General features: G+C 36.3%; 1 protein-coding gene across 1 annotated transcript in view; it reads right to left on the reverse strand.

Annotated features, from left to right (window-relative positions):
* Positions 1-21,931, reverse strand: part of LOC140163576 (synaptic vesicle 2-related protein-like) — a 38,333-nt gene extending 16,402 nt beyond the window's left edge. The window contains exons 1-6 of the mRNA XM_072186890.1: positions 21,442-21,931; positions 16,052-16,137; positions 8,407-8,577; positions 6,966-7,090; positions 3,719-3,782; positions 672-797 (exon numbers count right to left, since the gene is read on the reverse strand). Coding sequence (XP_072042991.1) covers positions 672-797; positions 3,719-3,782; positions 6,966-7,090; positions 8,407-8,577; positions 16,052-16,137; positions 21,442-21,814 — 945 coding nt within the window. The 5' untranslated portion in view covers positions 21,815-21,931. The remainder of the gene's footprint in view (positions 1-671; positions 798-3,718; positions 3,783-6,965; positions 7,091-8,406; positions 8,578-16,051; positions 16,138-21,441) is intronic.
* Positions 21,932-22,149: the final 218 nt, after the last annotated feature.

Genomic DNA, 22,149 nt, shown 5'->3' on the forward strand with positions numbered 1-22,149 from the left:
TGCTTGAGGATCCTAACAAACAGGCTATAGAATGACATCAGAGTGCGCAACATTCTTGACAAACAATGTCTGGAACAGACTCAATTTCAAATGGTTTGATGATAACATGAGATTTCATGAGAGGGGAATGCCGGAACGCAAGTGCAAGCGACTCTGATCTCCTGAACAAAATAAAGTTGAAAATAACATGATTGTTCAATCTAAGAAAGAAATGTTTTGGCTGATGCAGATGCAAAGACAATGTATCGGACTGTAAATACTTAAAATGTTTTATGTCTAATTTCTTATATTTTGTATTGTTTTTCACTCCCAACTTTTTATTTACCTATAGACGAATCCAACGATCCAAGTCATGGTCAGGATTTGGTCGGCCATTTTGGGTCCCCGCATGCACCAAACAGGTGTTGTGAGTGCCCAATTGGGTGGATTAAACCCGCTTAAAATTTGATGTTAGTTTCTTTTGTGTTGTAAACTGTCATCATTCTTTTGTCTACGTGTAACACGGGTGATAGAATGCAGTTTAAAATACCCTTCAAGGCCGCATCATTTCACATTTTAGGTGAGATTGAGGTGTAGGAATGTGTGAAATTGGATTTGTCAATATCTCAATTTCATAATTGCCACCTTCAGTCTGATTGGATCAGATCATGTCATATTATGTATGTACTTACATAGCAACAAGTTATAAAAATAAGCAAAGGCAATGCAGCCACAACTAGAAGCCACCTCCATCCATAGGCTGGCATGATGAAATAGGCAACAGCTACCACCCAAACCACGCCCATGATCCATGAAAACTGTGAAATGAAGAAAAAAAGAAGAAGAAATGTTATAGTAAGTGTTATGGGTATAGGTGGCGCTGCTCAAAAGTAAGTTTGTGTATGTGGGGGTGTGTGTTTGTAAATACCTGCAAACGAGGACCTACATATGGATACACAAAATATTTCAAAATATTGAAGCATTTTTCAATTATTTTCAACTATTAAATATAGTGTTTTGCATGAAATGAATTTTAATTTTATGTTGGGCGCTCTATCGAATCCCTCATTATTATAATTATAATGGGATGAGCTTCACACTTGCAAAAAATGCTTTGAACATTGTTTTTTTAAATAAATAATAATAACAGTTCCAAACATTGATTTTGTTAAAACAGGATCACCCATGAAAGTCATTTAAAATAAAAACTTATTTCCTTACTATGGAGTCCTTGAAAAGGGGCTAAAATTGAATAAGGCAGACACATATTTGAAGAAAAATAAACATTTAACATCATAAAAATTAAATTAAATATTGCTCTACTGTTGAATTGTACGTGTATTAGACGCTAACAGAAAATGATTGATGTAGTTTCCAAAATCAATGCATTTTGCCAGATGGTTATTGTTTGCCCATTTAAAGTGATTTATAGAATTCCAATTTTTTATTACACTGCAGGAAAATGTGGAGGCAGCAATTGATATTTAAGAATTCTAAAATTATATGTGCTGCTTGTCATCTGTACCAATGGGCTATTCCATTTAAAATCCAGGGAGTATAACTTTCAAACAGAATAGACAATTGAATACCTGAGTGGAAGAAGGGCCCAACTCCATCAAAACTGTTTTCGAGATATTAAGAAAAAACTTAATATTTGGAAAAGTTTTATAGGCAGAATTTTTTCATCTTCAGGGGACCTTTAATACATGAACGTACAATATTACATGAATTCGAAATTATAAAAGATGTTTCCATGGCAACGGTACAGGTCTTAATACGAGCTGGAGTTGGGCCCTTCTTCCACTTATATACTGCAAGTACCACTTCCGTAAGCAGATGTGTTATAAATAGCTAAGAAAATTTGGTAATTATCCATTAATTACACAAATTGAAGCATGTAATATATTAACAAGAAAGTTTATTGTAGTGAAAAGCAGATTTAATGGATGAGCAAAATTCCTCTTTAACCCAATATTTGTGGAAGAAGGGCCCAACTCCATGGAGTTGGGCCTTTCTTCCATGAAAACCATGATTAAGTGTACGTGGAAGACTATTTAGAGAGTGGATTTTGCCTCATCTTTCACACACAAGGAAGAACAATCTGCTGGCAATAAAATGCTGGGTCTAACTCATTTTTGTAAAAAATTGGAGTTGGGCCCTTCTTCCACTCAGGTATTCAATTGGGTTCCTTCCATTTGAAATACTCACTTGAGTTGTGGAACATATAGGTACAGAGGGAGTATGGATTTCAAAATAATTAACTCTGATCAATTACATTTGAAAAACATACTCCCCCTGTGGAAGATATTTCCAAAATCTTCCACATGGGTAATGTGGATTAGTAAATGGAATTCGCCACTTGCACGGTTCCGCCATTATGCACTATGTGCGGGGAGAGCCTCGAACTGGCAGCATACATGAATGGGAATTGAACCAGTCATTTAACATTCTGTGTAAGGTTACGTAATTCTTCCTTTCATGTATGCTGCCAGTTCGAGGCTCTCCCCGCATATAGTGCATAATGGCGGAACCGTGCAAGTGGCGAATAGCTAAATGCACCACAGAAACCCTTTCAAAGTGTTCTTGTTAAGAAGATGAATAATTTTATTTCTTTGTCTTTTTCCCTCTTTATTTTGACAATTTATTAATTTGTGAACAAATAAAAGGTGAATGCAGCGACGATAATGATGTGAACTGGGTTCTTTCCCCCAAACCAGACAAACTGTTTTAATCTTACTTCCGTTTTGCAATCTCGCAAGACCACGCTCAAGGTGTGGTTAAGTATGATAAATCTCACCAGACCACGCTCCAGGTGTGTTATGTTCTCAGAAGAAACTCATGCATTTTCATGCAAGAATGTGATATAGTTAAATTTGTGAACATAATGTGTTGATGAATTAGACAGAAATTCAAATTTGAATAGTGCTTTGTCCATTCAAAGATACTCATTTGAGTATCTTTGCTTGCTTACATAGAAAGCATAGAAATTTCTGCATTTCCATCACTTTTTCTTTGAAAAAAGATGTGATTTATCAGGGGTATTTTTATGAGAGAATATACTGTAGTCGATATTCATTCACACAGCAGCCTATGCAGGAGATTGGATTGTTTACCACCCCACAATATTTAATACCAACAATACACTTTGTTATGAATGATCAGTTTCTTATTCTCTTACATATTTCATGCTCATCTAGATTTGTCCCTTTTTTGATCCCCACTCTTCTATAGTTTGATCAGCTCGTAATAGGCGGGAAATGTTAGGCTTTTACCACTACGCCGAAAAGTAGACCCACCTTAAGAGTGATATTAGTTGATCTGTCTGGTCTACATTTTGTGTGTTAAAGAATGTAGACAAAATATAGGACTTGAATTAATAATTCGTGATGCTTCTGGCGAGATGCCACAAGACAATTCTAAAAATACTAAAATATTTTGATATAATCCGCGATGTTATATAGATGAGTTGACTTCTGACATCAATGCCTGGCAGTATGCGCACGCATCATCACAATTTCCATTGTGTTTTGCCTGGCAGTATGTGCGCGCATCATATTATGCTCAGGGATCGTGTTTTTAAAACTCCCGCCACATCACAATAAGGCTATTGAACAGAGTAGTGGTTACATGGGGTTCCCTCAAGCATATCGATACACCAGTCCCTTGCCTTTGTTGATAAACATTGAGGTCAACTCATCTATAAGGCCCGCCGATTACGAACTAATCAAAGTATACTTACTGATACTAGTGTAAGCCAGAATCCTCTCACTCTAGCTGGCAGAAATTCTGAATATAAAACAACACTGTAAGAAAACATAAGGAAACAATATCAGAGTCATTACATTCACTACAGTGGTGTTGCACTGGTACTACACTGGTACTCCCCTGGTACCACCACATACCTTGGTGACGGTGTACATGTGCAGGCAGCCATAATAGGAATCTCATAGTGTTAGTTTGATTCAGTGTCAATTACAAAAATGGTTGTAATTTGTAATTCCATTTGTAATTCCATTGAATGTGCATTGCAGCTTTTACGTAAGAAGTTTTGTATCCCCAAAATTTTAAAAATACATTTGCAGGGATGTGATTCAAAGCTTGTGAAATATCCAGAAAATAGTAAAATATCCAGAAAAACAGCATGACATTGGGTAAAAATACCTTAAAACGGGCTGAAAATAAATAAAATTGTGTAAATTTTGGAAAATTCCAGACAAATTACACCCCTGATTTTGACAACACTTCTGCAAATCATGTCCTTCTTGTTGTCGATTGACTAATTTAGTCAATAGTCAAAGATCTGTAAAAGATCACTCTGAACAATATATTCTTGACCTCTAATACCTTGTACATAGGCTTCAACACATTAGTAAGGTTTGCCTTCTCCATAGAGTTGTACATGAAATCATTATACATGCAAAATCAAAAATGTGCACAACTCTATGGAGTAGGCAAACCTAACTGATGTGTTGAAGCCATCAAACCCAAGCCAATATCTCTCAGAAATGTTGTCCAAGAACATATCTTCAACATACCTGAAGTTGATGGTGGGGCAAATTGTCTGACATTGGTTTTCAGGGGGTCAAAATGTAAAAAAGTGGTTTTCCATGGGTAATATCTCAGCTAAATGTATTCTAATATGCTCAATATTGGATAAGAGTAATGTCCTACCAAAGGGCTCTGACTGGCAAAAAATTGACGCTAAAATTATTTTTACTTTTGGAGTTCTGACCCCCCCAAAGTTGGTCCTGGTTGGACGAAGTTGCATTTTGAGGGCCCTATATCTTTTAAAGTAAAGGAGTTACAAGTTTTCTGATAGCAGATTTGAATTCTACACCAAAAAGTACCCCAGGATACATACTTTTCACAGTTTTAAAGGGTTCCTTTATACATTTATGGACCTCCAACGTCGTCTTTTCGCGTTATGACACATTTTTACGCTGACCCCCTAAATTTCAAATTGATGCCACGGAAAACGAAATGGAGTATGAAGCTCAAATTTTCAGGATTTTACTTTCTCATCAATATCTACCACCACACAGAAAAAGAAAAAAAAATTGAAGAGGTGCTGCGGTGCACATCCCTGGAGTTGACATGGAATGGGCCATATATAACAGCTGAGTTACTTTTTGTGCAGACTTTAGATCAAAGACTTCCATATCCAATCTGATTATTACACATCACAATATGCAATCATGCGTAAAAATGTATTGCTTTCAAAATCCTGTACCACCAGTATGTTCTACTGGTCTACGCTCTTGGCATGATTTTTACAACCAAAATGCAGGACCATTTAACTTTATTGCTCAGAGCTTTTAGTATATGCAGGTATGAGCTATTAGGCCTATATATTTAATACATCAAGTAATTTTTACTTACATTTCTGATTGCTATAAAATCCGAAATAATATTGGGGTCTGTTTGTCATTTTGGTTTGCTGGGTTTTCAAAGCTTCAGATTTTCAGTGTTTTTTTTGGTTTTTTTAGTGTCTTTCATTTGTTTTATACAATTATTTTTTAAATAATTAATCATGGAGCAACTACAACAAGTAACAAAACCAAATTAAGCCACAATAAAAAGGAATACCCATGTCAATTGCTATATATAAACTGCTCAAATAAAGAAAGTCCGCAGTCATGTAACCCGTCCTACACCAAAACCTGATCTTGTTATGAAAATTTGATTGACACAGTTGTATGCAGAATCTTGTTAGCTCTAATTTGATACCAAATTTGCTACCAAACATTCAAAAGTGACAAAGATTGATACCAGTTTATGGCATTTGGTGCATTTTCAAAAGTTGCAAATCAAAACGATAACGCGGTCGAAATTGCTTAGCGTGGCAATGTGGTCAAGCTTGCTTGCCCACGATGAACCCATGTCGACTATCCCAAGTGCGCTTTATTCAATTGTTAATTTAAAACGCATGGATTGCTACAGTGCTTTACTGATGAATACTAGGGCACGATGCGATCGATATGACCTAGCGGTTGTTTCGGGCTTTATCAATGGTCGCGCTGTGCCGTTCACCTCTATAGCTCTGCGTGGTCCATTTTTAATTTGCAACTTTTGAAAATGCACCAAATTCCATATACTGGTCTCAATCTCTCTGAATTTAGAGTTTTTGGTGGCAAATTTGGTATCAAGTTGGAGCTAACAAGATTCTGCACACGACTTTATCAATTAAATGTTCATAACACGATCAGGTTTTGGTGTAGGACGGGATATATGACTGCGGACTTTCTTTATTTGAGCAGTTTATGTCCTACAATAAGCAATTGGTAAGATAGATCGATTTAAGTATAGGCCTAAAGCCTAGAAAACCAATAAACACATACACACCCCTAGATACGTTTTCACTAAAAAAACATGGACCCTATAGCCTCCTATGTAGTTAACAGCGTAACCATGGACCTCTACGCACTGACATTTCACTATTGAAAGCATAGACTTTTGTGGTAAGATATGATATTTAACCTCCAAACCGTGGACCTGGTATTACACCTACGATGGGGGACCTATGCCCATTATGCAATATTACGTCATCTAGCACTCTCTTGCCGCTCTCTTGCAACTGTGGATGTCCACAGTTGCTGTGGATCCGCACTTTATGAGTGAAATGTCATTGGTGGGTCCATGTTTGTCTGTGAAAAGAAGCGCACCCCACACACACCCATACTTGTAATTACCTGCAACCAAGGACCTCATTCTGTATGATTTAATCCTATTTAACCGAGGACACACACATCTGTTTTAATGAGGACCTACCCCCCACACACCAGACAATTACTATTCAGCCATGACCCGTCCTGTACCCCCTCAACGTTTAAATGCATTTTTATGTTATTTGCGATGTCCTGGTTACATCCATGCAACCGAGGATGTCCACGGTTGGAGGTGTGTCCTCATTTGTGATGTGTGTATCCATATGTAGGTCCTCGTTTGCAGGTATTTACAAACACACACACCCACATACACAAACTTACTTTTGAGCAGCGCCACCTATACCCATTCCTGTTATACCTCTGAGTACCAGCATCCATATATAATTGGGTGAGAAACTGCTAAGTATACCAAAGTAAAACATCCAGAATCCTACCATTATAAGGCACTATGGAAATGAAAGAAAACAGCATGTTTCAGTAAAAAAATCTTTGGGCTATTCCAGTTGATACATGTATATGAGTTTTTGTTCTTTTATGCAAAGGTCTATATATGAAGTTAGTCAAAATAAGCAAAGTCCGAATAATTACACTCTAAAATTACCACTTATACAGGTCTACCAGAGTTATCGGAAATAATTTTTTGCCAGGTCACCCGTAAAAGTTCAACCGAGTGACAGCTGATCTTGTCGCACGGCAAGGCTCCCTCCCCTCTTGGTTACAGAAAACCTGAATGTAGTGCTCCGGCATTCAACATGCTCAATGCGGAGCCATGGGGACAATGTCACAGGTAATTGTAATCAAGAGTATGACGATAGTCCTAGAGCTAGGCCTAGGCCTAGGCTACTTGGAATTATATTTGTCAAGAATATGATGCAAGCCTGGTTATAAATATGGTGAATGATGGCTCCCTCCTCTACAAATAAAATAAAAACGTATGATAATCCATCTAAGAATCACCAGGTAATATGCATATACCGTATTCGTCCGAGTATAGTCCCACGTTCGAGTATAGTCCCACCCCCCATTTTTCGGAAAATTCCAGAAATTGTAAAAAAAAATGCATTTTGATATCAATAGAGTATGACATGAATACAAATTATCAATTTTCATATTTAAAATACAAAATATCTTGAAATTTTTTATTTTTTTTAGGTCAACCATGAATGATCCAAGCATTCAGGTCTAGGTTTTTTTGGGTTTTTTTTTAAATTCGAGTATAATCCCACCCCCCAATTGTGAAAAATGTTCACCTAAAAAACGGGTGGGACTATACTCGGACCAATACGGTAATATACCCAATAGTCCACAAATAGTGCACCTGCACACCAAAAATCAAGTACCCGTTTCTATAAGCCTACAATCTTGTACATAAGTCTTGGAACGCTTGTGTGTAAATAACAGTAAACTGTCGCCCCCATTCCCCTGTGCAATGTCGAGAAATGCCAATGTCTTCAGTGGTTTCCCAATGTGTCCAACATTTCTTGATGGGAAAAGGGGAAAGGTAAATCATTGTTGTAGATGTCATGTTTGTTCCCAAGCACAATACATCATTTCCATAATCATACGAAATTCTGCATAGAATTTCGAGAGAGTGTGCCAAGCGTTCCAAATACTTTTTTCCAAGATTGTAGCTTGTTTATTGATCAACAGCAAACACTACACATGAATGAGGGTGCTGTGAGTGTTAAACAAATCTATTTGGGTAAACTGTATCTCTTTCTTTCAAATTCAGGTACATAACAACCCAGATTTTTCCCCTTACCTTTTTCCTGCCAAATTTATCTGCAAACTTTCCCCACATAGGGGAGCTAGCCAGGTATCCACAAAACACTACTGTAGTTATAAGGGCCTGCTGCCATCTATGAAGATGCCATTCACAGTGTAAAGCCGGACTCAGCATACTAAGCAACATTAATTCTCCTGCATCTGTCATCTAGGATGAGAAATCAGATTAAATCAAATCAAATCAAATCAAACTTAACTCAAAATTGTTTATTACAATTGTTTATCATTTGAAAATTATCACAGAACAAGATTACTTAAATCAAATCAAATCAAATCAAATCAAAATTAACTCAAAATTTTTTATTACAATAATGTTTATCATTTGAAGGATATCACAGAACAAGTTTACTTTCACCAAAATCAAATCAAAATCAAATCAAATCAAAACATAACCAATCAAATCAAACCAAATCAAACCCAAGCCTGCATCCATAGGAGCACTATGTGGACCCTGTGTTTCTCTATCAAATCAAATCAAATCAAATCAAATCATATCAAATAAAGATATAACCAATCAAATCAAACCAAACCCAAGTCTGCATAAATAGGATCAAATCAAATCAAATCAAATCAAATCAAATCAAACCAAATAGGTCAAATCAAATCAAACCTAAGTCTACATAAATAAGAGCAAGTCAAATCAAATCAAATCAAGATACCAGTAACGTTAAGCTAATGGCGCTTTTGGATTCTTAGAAATGTGAGAGCGCCATCCTTGTAAAATCTCAACAGCATTAAGGATACGTGTATGTTAAATTGAGCAACCTGGACATAATGCCTCAGAAAAATATTGTGACATGACCCAATACTTAAGGTCACTAGGTTAGTTGCTAGAGCAGCAAATGTTTTGGGGTTTCTTCAGGTATTCTTTCTCAAAGTGTCATTGGACTTAATTTGTAAATCGATTCATACGTTATACCTAACTCAAATTTGGTAAATCTTTTTATAACATTGTAATTTCTTTATATTTTTTTAATATTCTTCAGTTCAAAATTACACCCTTCTATTGTCTGACCCGTTAGCTCAGTCGGTAGAGGGTGCGCCTTGAATGGTGAATGGTACTTGTTCGAATCTTGATTTCTGCCCCCACTTTTATGTGAAGAAGGGTCAAGAAATGGTTTTGGATTTTGTCCCCATTTTACGAAAGAATATTGTGAATTTTTTTTTTTTTTTTTTGCTCCACCTATCAATGCGTGATATATTCCACTACATTTAACAGTTAAATGACCTTTGAAAAATAGAACGGCCTCAATGTTTCAAATTGTGTAACTATATTACTTTATTCATTTATGCATTATAAATGATCAGCTATTTTTTTTTTCTTAAAAGGATCGAACCCAAGTAGATCAGACCATGGAGGTAGTAGAGAAGGAGAAAGCTCGCACGCATTCTATTGTACAATCATAATTGCCGCCCTTTGAGGTTTTCAGATGAACGTTTTGATTATGTAACCGATTATCACTTATAATCTTTTGTGCTGTATACATGCATGGTCGCACACTTATGTTCGCTATAAATATGATGAAACAGCATAAGTCATTCTAACTTGATGAAAATGATGCTTTACATCTCTTTCATTGCCTAGTTTAAAAGAGGGCTCAGGACGCGGTTTATTTTGAAACCTCGGGGGAGGAACAATTGTTAAAGTTTTGGGTAAACAAATAAAATCGGACCAACCTGGGCAGTACTGGGCAACACTGAGATACATCTCGTTTGATGGGAGAATTCCTCAACTTAAAAATGCGCAATTTGTTTTAATAAGATCTTCGTATATTTAAAACAGTGGTTAAAACAATTTTACCCGTCCTTAAAATGTGTGTGAACTGCACCATTCCATAATAACCTATTTAGAAACATTCTGGAACAACATGTTTCAACATATTAATAGTAAAAATCATTATTATATTAAATGAAATATGAATATTCAAGTTCAACAGCTAAGTAAATGTATGCGCATCCATAATACATGTTTTGCGCATACGTGATTTACTTGTTACTAAATATGAACCCCCATGAGACGGAGTCATTCCAGAAAATTATCGGCGATGATCATTAGATCAAAGGTATATCTGTCTCTATTGTGTTTACAATAGAATTTACGTAATGAGCTTAACGCGAGCTCACTCCTTCTCTACTACCTTCATGATCAGACCATTGATCATATAACTATCAGACCACGAAGTAGTTACGTAACTCCGTGATGGTATCGGAACCAAGCACTGTTTATATGGCGATCATTACGATCACGCTATTTTGGTATGCCTTTTTTGTGTACTGATTGTTTCGATCGTGGTTCATTACTTAAGCGCGTGATCCCGTTGACATAGTAACATTACGTAACTTCGATACCGGGCTTCCATACTGAATAGTTGTTGAGTGCACATAATATGGAAAGCTATTGGGGTATTGTGTGCCTTCCAAAGCGCCTTATAACATGTTCTCATTGTGTTGTGGAATCCTAGCCAGTATTCAATGATAGCTATATAGAGGCCTTGCGTTTATCGATTGGCTCCAAACAAAAGATTTGAACCGGTTTCTTCCCCATAATCATGGCGCAGTGCAGTCCATTCAATCAAATGTTGTCATCAACCTATTTGATCGTAGTACATTTTGTTATGTGTGTGAGACGAACTGTCGCGGTAGATGCAATCATGCTTTTATTGAATGCATTTGAGTAGTCCGCGACTAGATTTACGGGATGATACGTCATATGTACAGCCTCTATTCAGTTGGTCGTTGTATGATTTTGTTCGTCCACTCATTCAAATTTTATTTATATCATTTGAAGACTATAGGTCATTTATGATACATCCTCCGTGGAACAGTTTCAAACAAATATAGCTAGGGATTATTAGGGCAGAGGTTATCTTTTGAATCCTCTTAGAGGGCTATCATTTTTTTTTCGGAAGAGGGGTCCCAAATTTACAAAAAGTCTGCATCAATAAAATTGCGCACACCCTATTTCGGCAACAAAAATTTTTTGATCCCAAACCCCAAAATTGTATTGAAATCAGTCTTTTTGAATAAAATAACACACTTTCTATGGTCATCGTGTGACTCCTACATTTTGGTCATAAAACATTTTATGACCCCTGCTATTATTCTTTCCAAGACTTTATGACACCCGTATATTTGGGACCCCACCCCCCCTTTTCAATAAAATGATATACCTCTTATGACCACTGATGCATAGGCAAGGACACTCATGCTGAATTGAAAGACTTGTCGACGCGACAGTTCGTCTCACACACATAACAAATGCCTTATACAATCAAATAGGTTCATTACAACATTTGATTGAATGGACTGAGTTACTCTAAAATGAAACGAAAAAACAAAGAATCATGAAAAAAGACACATACAAGATAAAATAATAAAATTATATAAACAATGTTAAAGATAAAATCATGAAAATAGAGAATAAAATGTCCTCAAATCAGAAAAAAAACATTGACAGACATCATAATCTATCAGAAATTACTGCATGAGATTCGAACCATCAAACTTCTCCACATCCTCGCACTATAGTCTAATGCTCTGCTCACTGGGCCACAACATATCAGGTGAATGATTACCGCATTATCATGAACAAGTTTGTTCGATCTTGCTCATAATTGTATGTGTCGATAGGTTTCATCCTTTAACTACACGTATCCTTAATGATCAGTGATAATAGTCGGCTTTTACAGGGATGGCGCTCTCTCATTTCCATGAACTCCATACCGCCATTAGGCGAACGTTTACGGTATAACCAATCAATCAAACCAAACCAAACTCAAGTCTGCATAACTAGGAGCAAATCAAATCAAAATCCTATCAAGATATAACCAAAATCAAACCAAACTCAAGTCTGCACTAGGATCAAATCAAATCATATCAAATAAAGATATAACCAATCAAATCATACCAAACCCAAGTCTGCATGAATAGGATCAAATCAAATCAAATCAAATCAAATCAAATCAAATCAAGATATAACCAAATAGGTCAAATCAAATCAAACCTAAGTCTACATAAATAAGAGCAAGTCAAATCAAATCAAATCAAGATATAACCAATCAATCAAACCAAACCAAACTCAAGTCTGCATAACTAGGAGCAAATCAAATCAAAATCCTATCAAGATATAACCAAAATCAAACCAAAATCAAACCAAACCAAACTCAAGTCTGCACTAGGATCAAATCAAATCAAATCAAATCAAATCAAATCAAATCAAAATCAAATCAAGATATAACCAAATTCAAACCAAACCAAACCCAATTCTGCATCTATAGGAGAAATACATGGACCCTGTGTTTCTCTACTGGACGTCAGTTTAACCGAAATTCTTTCACACAAGGTAATACTGCATCTTTGCTGATAACAATAGATACAGCTGGGAGGTAAATCCATCTCCTCTGTTATGCAATTATAAATATGCCTATTACTTTGTGGGAAGGCATTTCGGTCAAACTGACTTCCGGTAGTAACACTCAGGATCCATGTATTACTATCAGGGTTATAGCTAGCCCAAGTTGAGTGCCGGCTAATTTTACTATCCAATTTATAGAGGGCTGGCTCGGGGCACAATCTTTTTAGCGAACACAAGGGATCGGGAATAGGCTAGGGGTATTACTCTTTTTATGATGAATAAAACATTTGTGGGAAAAAAATTTATAAAAAATTATATAAAAAAATAATTTAATTTTTACTTTTTATTTTTTAGTGCTGGTCGGCGCCGGTCCGTGCCGGTTACCCCAGACCGGCGTGACTATAACCCTGATTACTATTAATTCATTATTCACATAAGTTCACAATTTGCAATGGAGGTGATAATGGTCACAACTCAAATTTCTGTGAGTTCATTCAGAAATCTAAATTAGAAGTCAAAATCACATTAAATTATCAAAATCTATTAAAATCAAAATAAATGGTCATTTGTCAATCCAGCCTTTCCACCTGGCTACATGTAGCTAGTCTATTATTTGTGTAAGCAAGATAAGGCTCTTAAGGTGGTACTACACCTCCTGATAAATTTTGTGACTAATTATGCATTTTTCTCAAAATATAAACTACACACTGGTAACGAAAGTTATGTATAGGGGCAAGGAATCCAATTACTTCACTGAAATTTCAGTGATTTAAGACAAGTGGTTCATGTTAAGAAATGAGGTACATTCTAACAGTACCTCTTTTCTTATCACAAATACCGTGCATCGCTTGTCTTGAGTCACTGAAATTCCAGTGTAATAACTGGATTCCTTGCCCCTATAATATACATAACTTTTGTTACCAGTGTGTTATTATTTTTGAGAAAAATGCAAAAATAGTCACAAATTTATCAAGGGTGTAGTACCACCTTAAGGTGACCAAAAAATAAAACAACATAATAACAACAACAAAACAAAACAAAACTAACAAATAAACAAACCAATATTATCAACCAAATATATGTTTCAAAACTGATCAAGTATTATGTTTAAACTGGTGTGTATGTTAGAGATATTAGTATGCTTCTATAGAACAGAGTTGAACATTCAGGCATTATTGCACCTAACTACAACATATGCACCATATGTAGGCCTCTATGGGCTATTCCAGTTGAATTCCCCACCCCCTATGGAAGAAATAACCTTAATCTTCCAGACAGGGAGTGTAGGTTTGAAGTGGAATCACCCATATTCAGGTAATTCAATTTCAAATTCATACTCCTTGTGGGGAAGATTAAGGTCATGTCTTCCATACGGGGTGTGAAATTCAACTGGAATAGCCTTATAAGAGACAAACCATCAAAAGCAGCAAAACTCAATACTCATTATGCTATATGTGACACGATCAAGGAAAATGAGTCGGATGTCGCCAATTGATTTTGAGATATTGGCAAAGAAAGTGTTAAAATTCTTTTGTTATATTGTTTTCAGCGATTGATAAATTGACGTAACTTCGCAAAGAAAAGTCGTATCAATATGGGGTTTTCAGTTTCTGAAAGCTCTATGTCTTCTTTAGAAACATATACCGTATTGTTTGTAATAAACGCCCCGGGGACGTTGCATTTTTCCAAAAGGGGGGCGTTTATTGGAAGTGAATTGTCAGTGAAAAATGCTTACAAATTGGGTTCAATTTCCCGATGGTGCTCCTGTTAAAAGAAGGATTTACGACTATACATGATGGCGCCCACGGAAAATGATATTTTCGTGGAAATACAACAAAATTACACCTGTAAGTGCATGGAATTAGTGAAATTCTACCATAATTAGGCAATGAAATGGATGGGAGTTGAGTCATAATAGGTTTTGTCCATGCAATTTAGTGATCGTGACTGACATGACTGATGCAAGTTTTAAGCTTACCTACATGATATGTCATGGAAATGTTCGCATTTTTGTCAATTTTTCACAGAAAAATTGGAGGGGGGCATTTATTAGAGGGGGAGCGTTTATTACAAACAATACGGTATGTAAAACTCATTTTCGACCAGGGTCGACATGTGACTCAATCCCCTTGATCATGTCACATATAGCCATCTACCAAGCTTTGATTTGACTTACACTAGCTAGGGTCAGACAAATATGTGACCTGCTCCCACAAAACAAGGATAAAGTCTGGGAATTATGATTTGGAGATATGCCCAAATTTAAAATGCTCAAGATTGTCAGCTTAAAATGTTATGATTACATAAACTTCTGTCTTTCAAAAATACATCTTGAGCTTCAAAATTCAATGTTTTCTATTGAATATTTGGCATGTTTATAAATTTGTATCTCAAATAAAACCTCGGTGACTTTGTCCTTGTTTCGTAGAAGCAGGTATCATATTATTATACATATACATTTATTAGACAACCACATAATATACCCACACCCATATGGACCCCCCCCACACACACACACACACATATATATTCCTTTTTTTTTTAAATATTAGCAAATCACTGATTGCACCTTTAAAGTTTAATGAACACTTAAGCACCTTGCAAGTACAACCACGGTTGTTTGATGGCATGTAAAACTGAGTCATTTTTAAGGTTGAACAATGATGGCACTATTTGTGATGCGATCAAGCCAAAACAGTCGGAACTCGGAAATATTGATTTTGAGATATAGCCAAACAAAGGATATGTTTCCTTTTGTTTCCTGTTGTTTTGCTCATATCTTTGGAACTGATTGTTCAATTTCAATGGGGTTTTCTGCAAAATGCAGCTTTGCCGATGCTTTTTACTATCCTATAAGAAACTGAAAATTTAATGTTTCCGAGTTCGGACTGATTTTGCTTGATCGAATCACATTTATCTAAAATAACATCAGCAAACAGACTAACAAATGACAAGGGAATTTTCCAAAAACTTTAAGGTATAACTCAAAATTCAAATTAAAAATATATGTAAATAGCACCTTCACTTTACACACAAATGTACAGTTAATAGAATTAAAATTACCACAAACAAACTTGATATAGGAATGAAAATCTATGTTAAAAATTGCTACAAAATATATGTGTATTCAATTTATTATTAGTGTGCTAGCTGTTGGTATTATTCAGGTCTAGAATTAAACATTATGTTTTGTTAGAAAAATTAGTAAATGATCACATCAAACAGCCATGCAACACAGCTACTACACTTGTCTAAACTTCCTGCTTACCGACAGCACAGACACTAAAAGAGCCATTTTGATCTGGAACCATCCAAAGCCTATTTGCTCAATGGCCTGCTCCACAGAAAACTCATCTAGAAGTTAATTATGAAAGACAAAGAAAGTATTTTAATTGTACTAAGATACTTCAACTTACATGGAGGACAGAAATGATGGCTGACATCTTGAGTTGAAATTTTCCAAACCCAATTTGTTCTATAGCTTGCTCTACAGTAAATTCATCTGTGAAATCAAAAAATATTGTCCAATATAATAAGTTATGGTATCGTTTTTAGGTGGTGGTCCGATATTATCACATGACGTTTTCTATCTTGCGTGGAGTCCCATCACCAAAACATTCTTAAGTAAAAGCTACACAATGAGAATCATTGTTTAAAGAGGAAAATGGCATATTAGTAACATGAGTAAATGTAAATTTCGCCTTGAGCACAGAGATAGTCTTACTGATTTTCCCCTAGGCCACCCAATACGCCCTAAACATTATGACTACAACTGGTCAGTTAGTCGCTCACTTCCACATCTGTTTTTTAAGTGATGGTTTTAAATTAAATTTATTGGTTAAACTGTTACTTTCATCTGGATCTTCGAAGCACAAGATGTGGGCAATACATTTTGTATAGGCCTACTACATGTAACTGTGACAGGTAAATTTTTACCATTTTTAATGTTTGTATGTTCCTGAAATTTGAACTGTATGCTGAAATAACATTGCTGCTTCACCTGGACATGATTTTATGTATGTATCTGTCTTCATTTGTATGACATTTTGATGTTAAATTTTTGGGGTCATCCTATACATTGGCACTGAGAGATTTGTGTGTATGGATAACTCATCATACCAATGCATGCTACCTACGGAGAAATCAATAACTCATTGACTTGATCACTGCATGTTCTACCTGTACTTGCTATTGTTGTATGTAGTCTGCTTCAATGGGTATTCAATCAATAAGCCCCATTAAGCATCTATGGCTGCTTTTCATGTGTACATCATGCCTAGTACAAGCTGCTGATTTACAAACTTTTTCAGAAACTCAACCCCAATACTGTTATAGCTACAATGTAAGGGGAAAAACTTTCTTTCATCAAAAGTTCCTGACCAACCACATCCATCTGTACTCAAATACCAGTGCTTCATTCCAAATAGAACTTTTAACCTGTGGCGATATAGAACTTAACCCTGGACCCTCCACACAAGATGAACATTCTTCCAACACTGTTATAAAGAACATATCTTACAGTAGACAAGAATTACTCAATATCGGTTCCAAATGCACTAAACTGTCCGTTTCCCCTGATGTGTGGGCCTCTCTTAAGGGCCTACGATTCAAGGGAAAACATCCACCCATCGAGGGTTCCGTGGGGTAGAAATGCTGATTACCCCTCTCGGCGGTAACAAATATTTCTGGATCAACGAACCAAGATCATCAGGTGATACCCCGGCGATTCCTAACAAGACAGAAGAGCATGACTGTTTGAACCAACAAGATTCTGGTGAAGATCTTTTTTGACTGTTTTAACTCAAAGGGACTTAATTTTATCCATCTTAATGCACGCTCCTCAATACCAAAGCTCTCTGAACTGAAAATTCTAGTCATTAAAACAAGAGCTGCTGTTTTTGCCATTTCAGAAACATGGTTAGAAGACTCTGTATCAGACTCTGAAATAAAGATTGAAGGTTTTAACATCGTTCGTAATGATAGAGCAAGAAATGGTGGAGGAGTATGTCTTTATATTAAAGAAAGTATTGCATTTAATGTAAGATCTGATATTTACAATGATCAAATTGAATCAGTTTGGGTAGAATTGCTATTTCCAAAAACAAAAGCAATTGTCGTGGGTGCGTGTTACCGACCTCCTGATGATAATGATTTCTTCGAGCACTTTGAAGATATTTTATCTAAGATCAAACCCGAATTAGAACTCATTATTCTCGGCGACTTTAATGTTGATTATGCCTCACAAAATAAACCCATCTTCAAGAAAATGAAACAAGTTTTACAATCATTTGATTGTAAGCAGTTGATTGATTCATATACCAGAGTTACTGAGACTAGTTCTACAATTATTGATCATGTTGTCTGTAATAATTGGAATAATATCTGCCAGTCGGGCACGGTCAGTGTAGGCCTCAGCGATCATTTCCTCATTTATTGCACCAGGAAGATCAGTAAGGTGCAATTCAATAAGCATAATGTGATCAAGGTGCGATCTCTTAAAAATTATAATAAAGATGTCCTGCTGGATGCACTGACCGTGGCCGACTGGTCACATGTGTATTGTAGTAATGTAGATATAGCTTGGAATTTTTTAAAGAAACCTTCTTGAGTATTTTAAACACCATTGCTCCCATTAAGGAAAAAAGAATAAAAAACAGAACTGAGCCTTGGATGTCCAGTGAAATTCTTTCTGACATAAGAGCTCGGGACAAGTTTTTGCACATGTTTAAAAATAAGAAAGACCCTGAGCTGTATTCCAGTTACTGTAAACTCAGAAATAAAGTGCAAAGAGATATCAAGAAGGCAAAAGCTACTCATTTTGCTAATAAGATCGAGGAAAACAAAAACAACACCAAAGCTCTTTGGAAAGAACTCAAATCCTTGGGGTACAGCACGAAGAACAAAGATCAGTCTCAAATTGTGTTGAATATTAATGGTGAAATGTGCTTTAATTCAAGCAAGGTGGCTAACTATATTAATGAATTCTATACAAATGTTGCTGATAATTTGGTCAATAATCTTCCTCCATCAGAGGGAAATTTTTGTACAGATTCAGATGTTTTTGCAAATTACTATACTGACAAAGGTGTTTCTCCTAATTCTTTCCAGCTCTCACCTGTTACTACCGATTTTGTGTATAAAGAGTTGTGTGCTTTAAATCCATCCAAAAGTACTGGGCTGGATGGAATCTCAGCTAGATTCCTCAGGGATGGTGCTGAAGTTCTTAAAGATCACCTTGCTCATATTATCAATTTGTCTTTTAGTTCTGGTTCTGTTCCAAATGACTTTAAAACTGCCCGTGTTAAGCCTCTGTTTAAAAAGAAAGATCGTTCTGAAGTTGGTAATTATAGGCCAGTAAGTATTCTTAGTGTTGCTTCCAAGCTGCTTGAGAGGGCCGTCTACAAAAAATGTATGTCCAGCTTGAGAACTATTTGAGAGAGAAAAATATTCTTTATAGTTTTCAGTCTGGATTTAGAGGAGCCTTCTCAACAGAGACCTGCTTAACTCATCTTACTGACCATGTTCATAACCAAACTTCAAGGGGCAATTTTACTGGTATGGTTTTAATTGACCTTCAAAAAGCATTCGACACTGTGAACCATGTCATTCTACTTAAAACAAACTTGAGGCCATGGGTGTTTCTTCAGTGGATTGGTTTAGATCTTATTTGAGTGGTAGGAGTCAAATTGTTAATGCCAATCAGGTTGATTCTGGTCCACTGGAAATTTCATGCGGAGTTCCCCAAGGCAGTATACTTGGTCCTCTTTTATTTCTCTGTTACGTGAATGACATGGCGATCAGTGTCAATTGCAAACTTCTTTTATACGCCGATGACAGTGCCTTGCTGGTTTCACATAAAGATCCAAAAATTGTTGCTGATAAGTTAAGTCAAGAATTGGAGTCTTGCCGACAATGGTTGATCGATAACAAACTTTCGCTTCATCTCGGTAAGACTGAGTGCATTCTGTTTGGAACTAAAAGGAAGCTCAATACTATTGATAACTTCTCTGTCAAATGCAATGGTGAGACTATTGAAAACTCTACGTCTGTCAAGTATTTGGGTGTCACACTTGATAACACATTGTCTGGTGATTCTATTGCTGCAAACGTCATTCAGAAGACCAGCGGTAGACTCAAATTTTTATATAGACAGGCTGGCTTCCTTAATATGAAAACCCGCAAGATACTGTCATCGGCCTTAATTTTATGTCATTTTGATTACGCTTGCTCTTCGTGGTATTCGTCAATTTCTCAACATTACAAAATAAACTTCAAGTCATGCAAAATAAGACTGTCAGATATATTTTGGGTTTGGGGGCCCGTTCCCACATTGGTCAAAACGAGTTGAATAAGGTTGGGATGCTTTCAGTCAATGATAGGGTTATTCAGCTTAAACTAAATCATGCTTTTAAGATTTTTCATAATCTTGCCCTGAATATTTAAAATTGTATTTTACTCAGTATATCTGCAGCTCATAGGCACAGTACCAGGGTAGCCCATACAACTTTGTTGTTCCTCTTTGTAAAGGTCAAGCTAGTCACACATTCTATAACACCACTATTCATCATTGGAATGCTTTGCCAAAGGGAATCAAGCAAGTTAATAAAATCAACACTTTCAAAATTTTAGTCAAAAAACACCTTGCTGGTCAAGCTAATTAATGTGAGCTGGTCTCACTACATGTGCAATATTTTGTGTTGGTGTTTCATATTTTTTGTCTTCAGTGTTCTTTGCTTTCCCCCTCCCCTCATATGTTTAAGGACCCCAATGGAAATAAGCTTTTCTTTTGAAAAGCTTTTTGGGCTATCCTTGGTACTCTGCTGTTTTATAATGTTTTTATAATGTTTTATCATCTTAATGTGTTGTTTTTAAAAATGTGTACATCTTATATTATTGTTGATTGTCTATTTATATGTAAACATTGTAATTTCTGAGTACCGAATAAAATCAAATCAAATCAAATCAAGCTTATAGAATAAACAGCTGTTATGAAAGTATACACCTTTACTATAGTCTATATATCTACCTCCAGTCACTGGCACTAGCTTTGAAGTTCAGCGTATTCTGCATTAGCTTAGTGTTTCTTGGTGCGTGTACATACTTTTACGTGCACAATCAATGTGCCACTGCCACATATGTACACACATGAAACCACGCTAAACCAATGCAGCAGCACACGCTGAACTTCAAAGCTAGTGCCGGTGACTAGAGGTAGATTATATACATTTTGTACATGAAGACTAAGTGATTGTGCATGTATGACATCACAGGTGCTACTAGAGTACCAAGATGTGTATCACACTGCCATACATGGTACAGAACTTTTGTTCATACCATCCATACTGCAGTTAACTGTACTGTGTCTCGTCTCAAGTTGAGACTAACACCATGTTGTTTTTGCACTGGCAGATTTGAATTAGTGCGGTCACACAGTTGCATCGCCAGCGTATGGACAAATCGTATTTCAATGCATGTGTACATGCACCAAGATTTGAATCTGCCACTGCGAAATCCAACCTGATGTAACATGTATGTCACATAAAGTTGACAATCTCTGAAAATACAAAAAGGAATTGTACATTGTGAGTTACTTGTAATGTACATCGTATATGATACTTAAAATTCAATCTCAATCTGATTTTATACACATTCACATACCATCATTTTCATCACCAACTTCACCTCCAAACGTCTTCAGTCTTACATCTCCCCCTCCTCCTGCTCTTAACAACTCATCTGACTCATCGCTAAGCAACGCATCAATCTCCTCCTCCAGGGCACTCTTCCCAGACACATCTCCTCCCGCTAGATACGTATGTTGTGATAAGTTCAGATCCATCTTGTTTTGCCCACCATTGACACTACTATCCGTGCCGTTATCAGGGCTGTCCTTATAGTGTACCACTCCTAAGCTGTCAACAACCACTTCACTCTGGTCGTCATTTGTCCCCAGCTCCGAATCACTGCCTAAGTTGATGTCGTCGTAGTTGTCGGGGTCCGTCCTTGTTCGACGATAACTTGTGGTAGACATTGTGATGGAAATATTGAAGACACAGCTAGTGGGGTTTTGGCAAAATAGTTCTCAATACCATGGTAATCGGATGATTATAGCAGCTCTAATCAGAATTTTTAAGATGTGCACATGATCATTCTGTAACAGAAGAAAAAATAAATGATAAGTCTTACATTAAATTGCATCACACAGCTTCATCTTAAAATGTATTTTAAAAACTACCATTATTTTAATGCCATTATACATGTAGCTACTTTTTCATTACAAAAATATTATTAAGAAGGAAGAAAACAGCAGTGTTGCATACAAAGCTCTATTCAGTTGTGTGTACCAACAAGTGTTCACGCAGACAA

The sequence above is a fragment of the Amphiura filiformis genome, chromosome 11, assembly GCF_039555335.1.
Source record: "Amphiura filiformis chromosome 11, Afil_fr2py, whole genome shotgun sequence".
Taxonomy (NCBI): Eukaryota; Metazoa; Echinodermata; class Ophiuroidea; order Amphilepidida; family Amphiuridae; genus Amphiura; species Amphiura filiformis.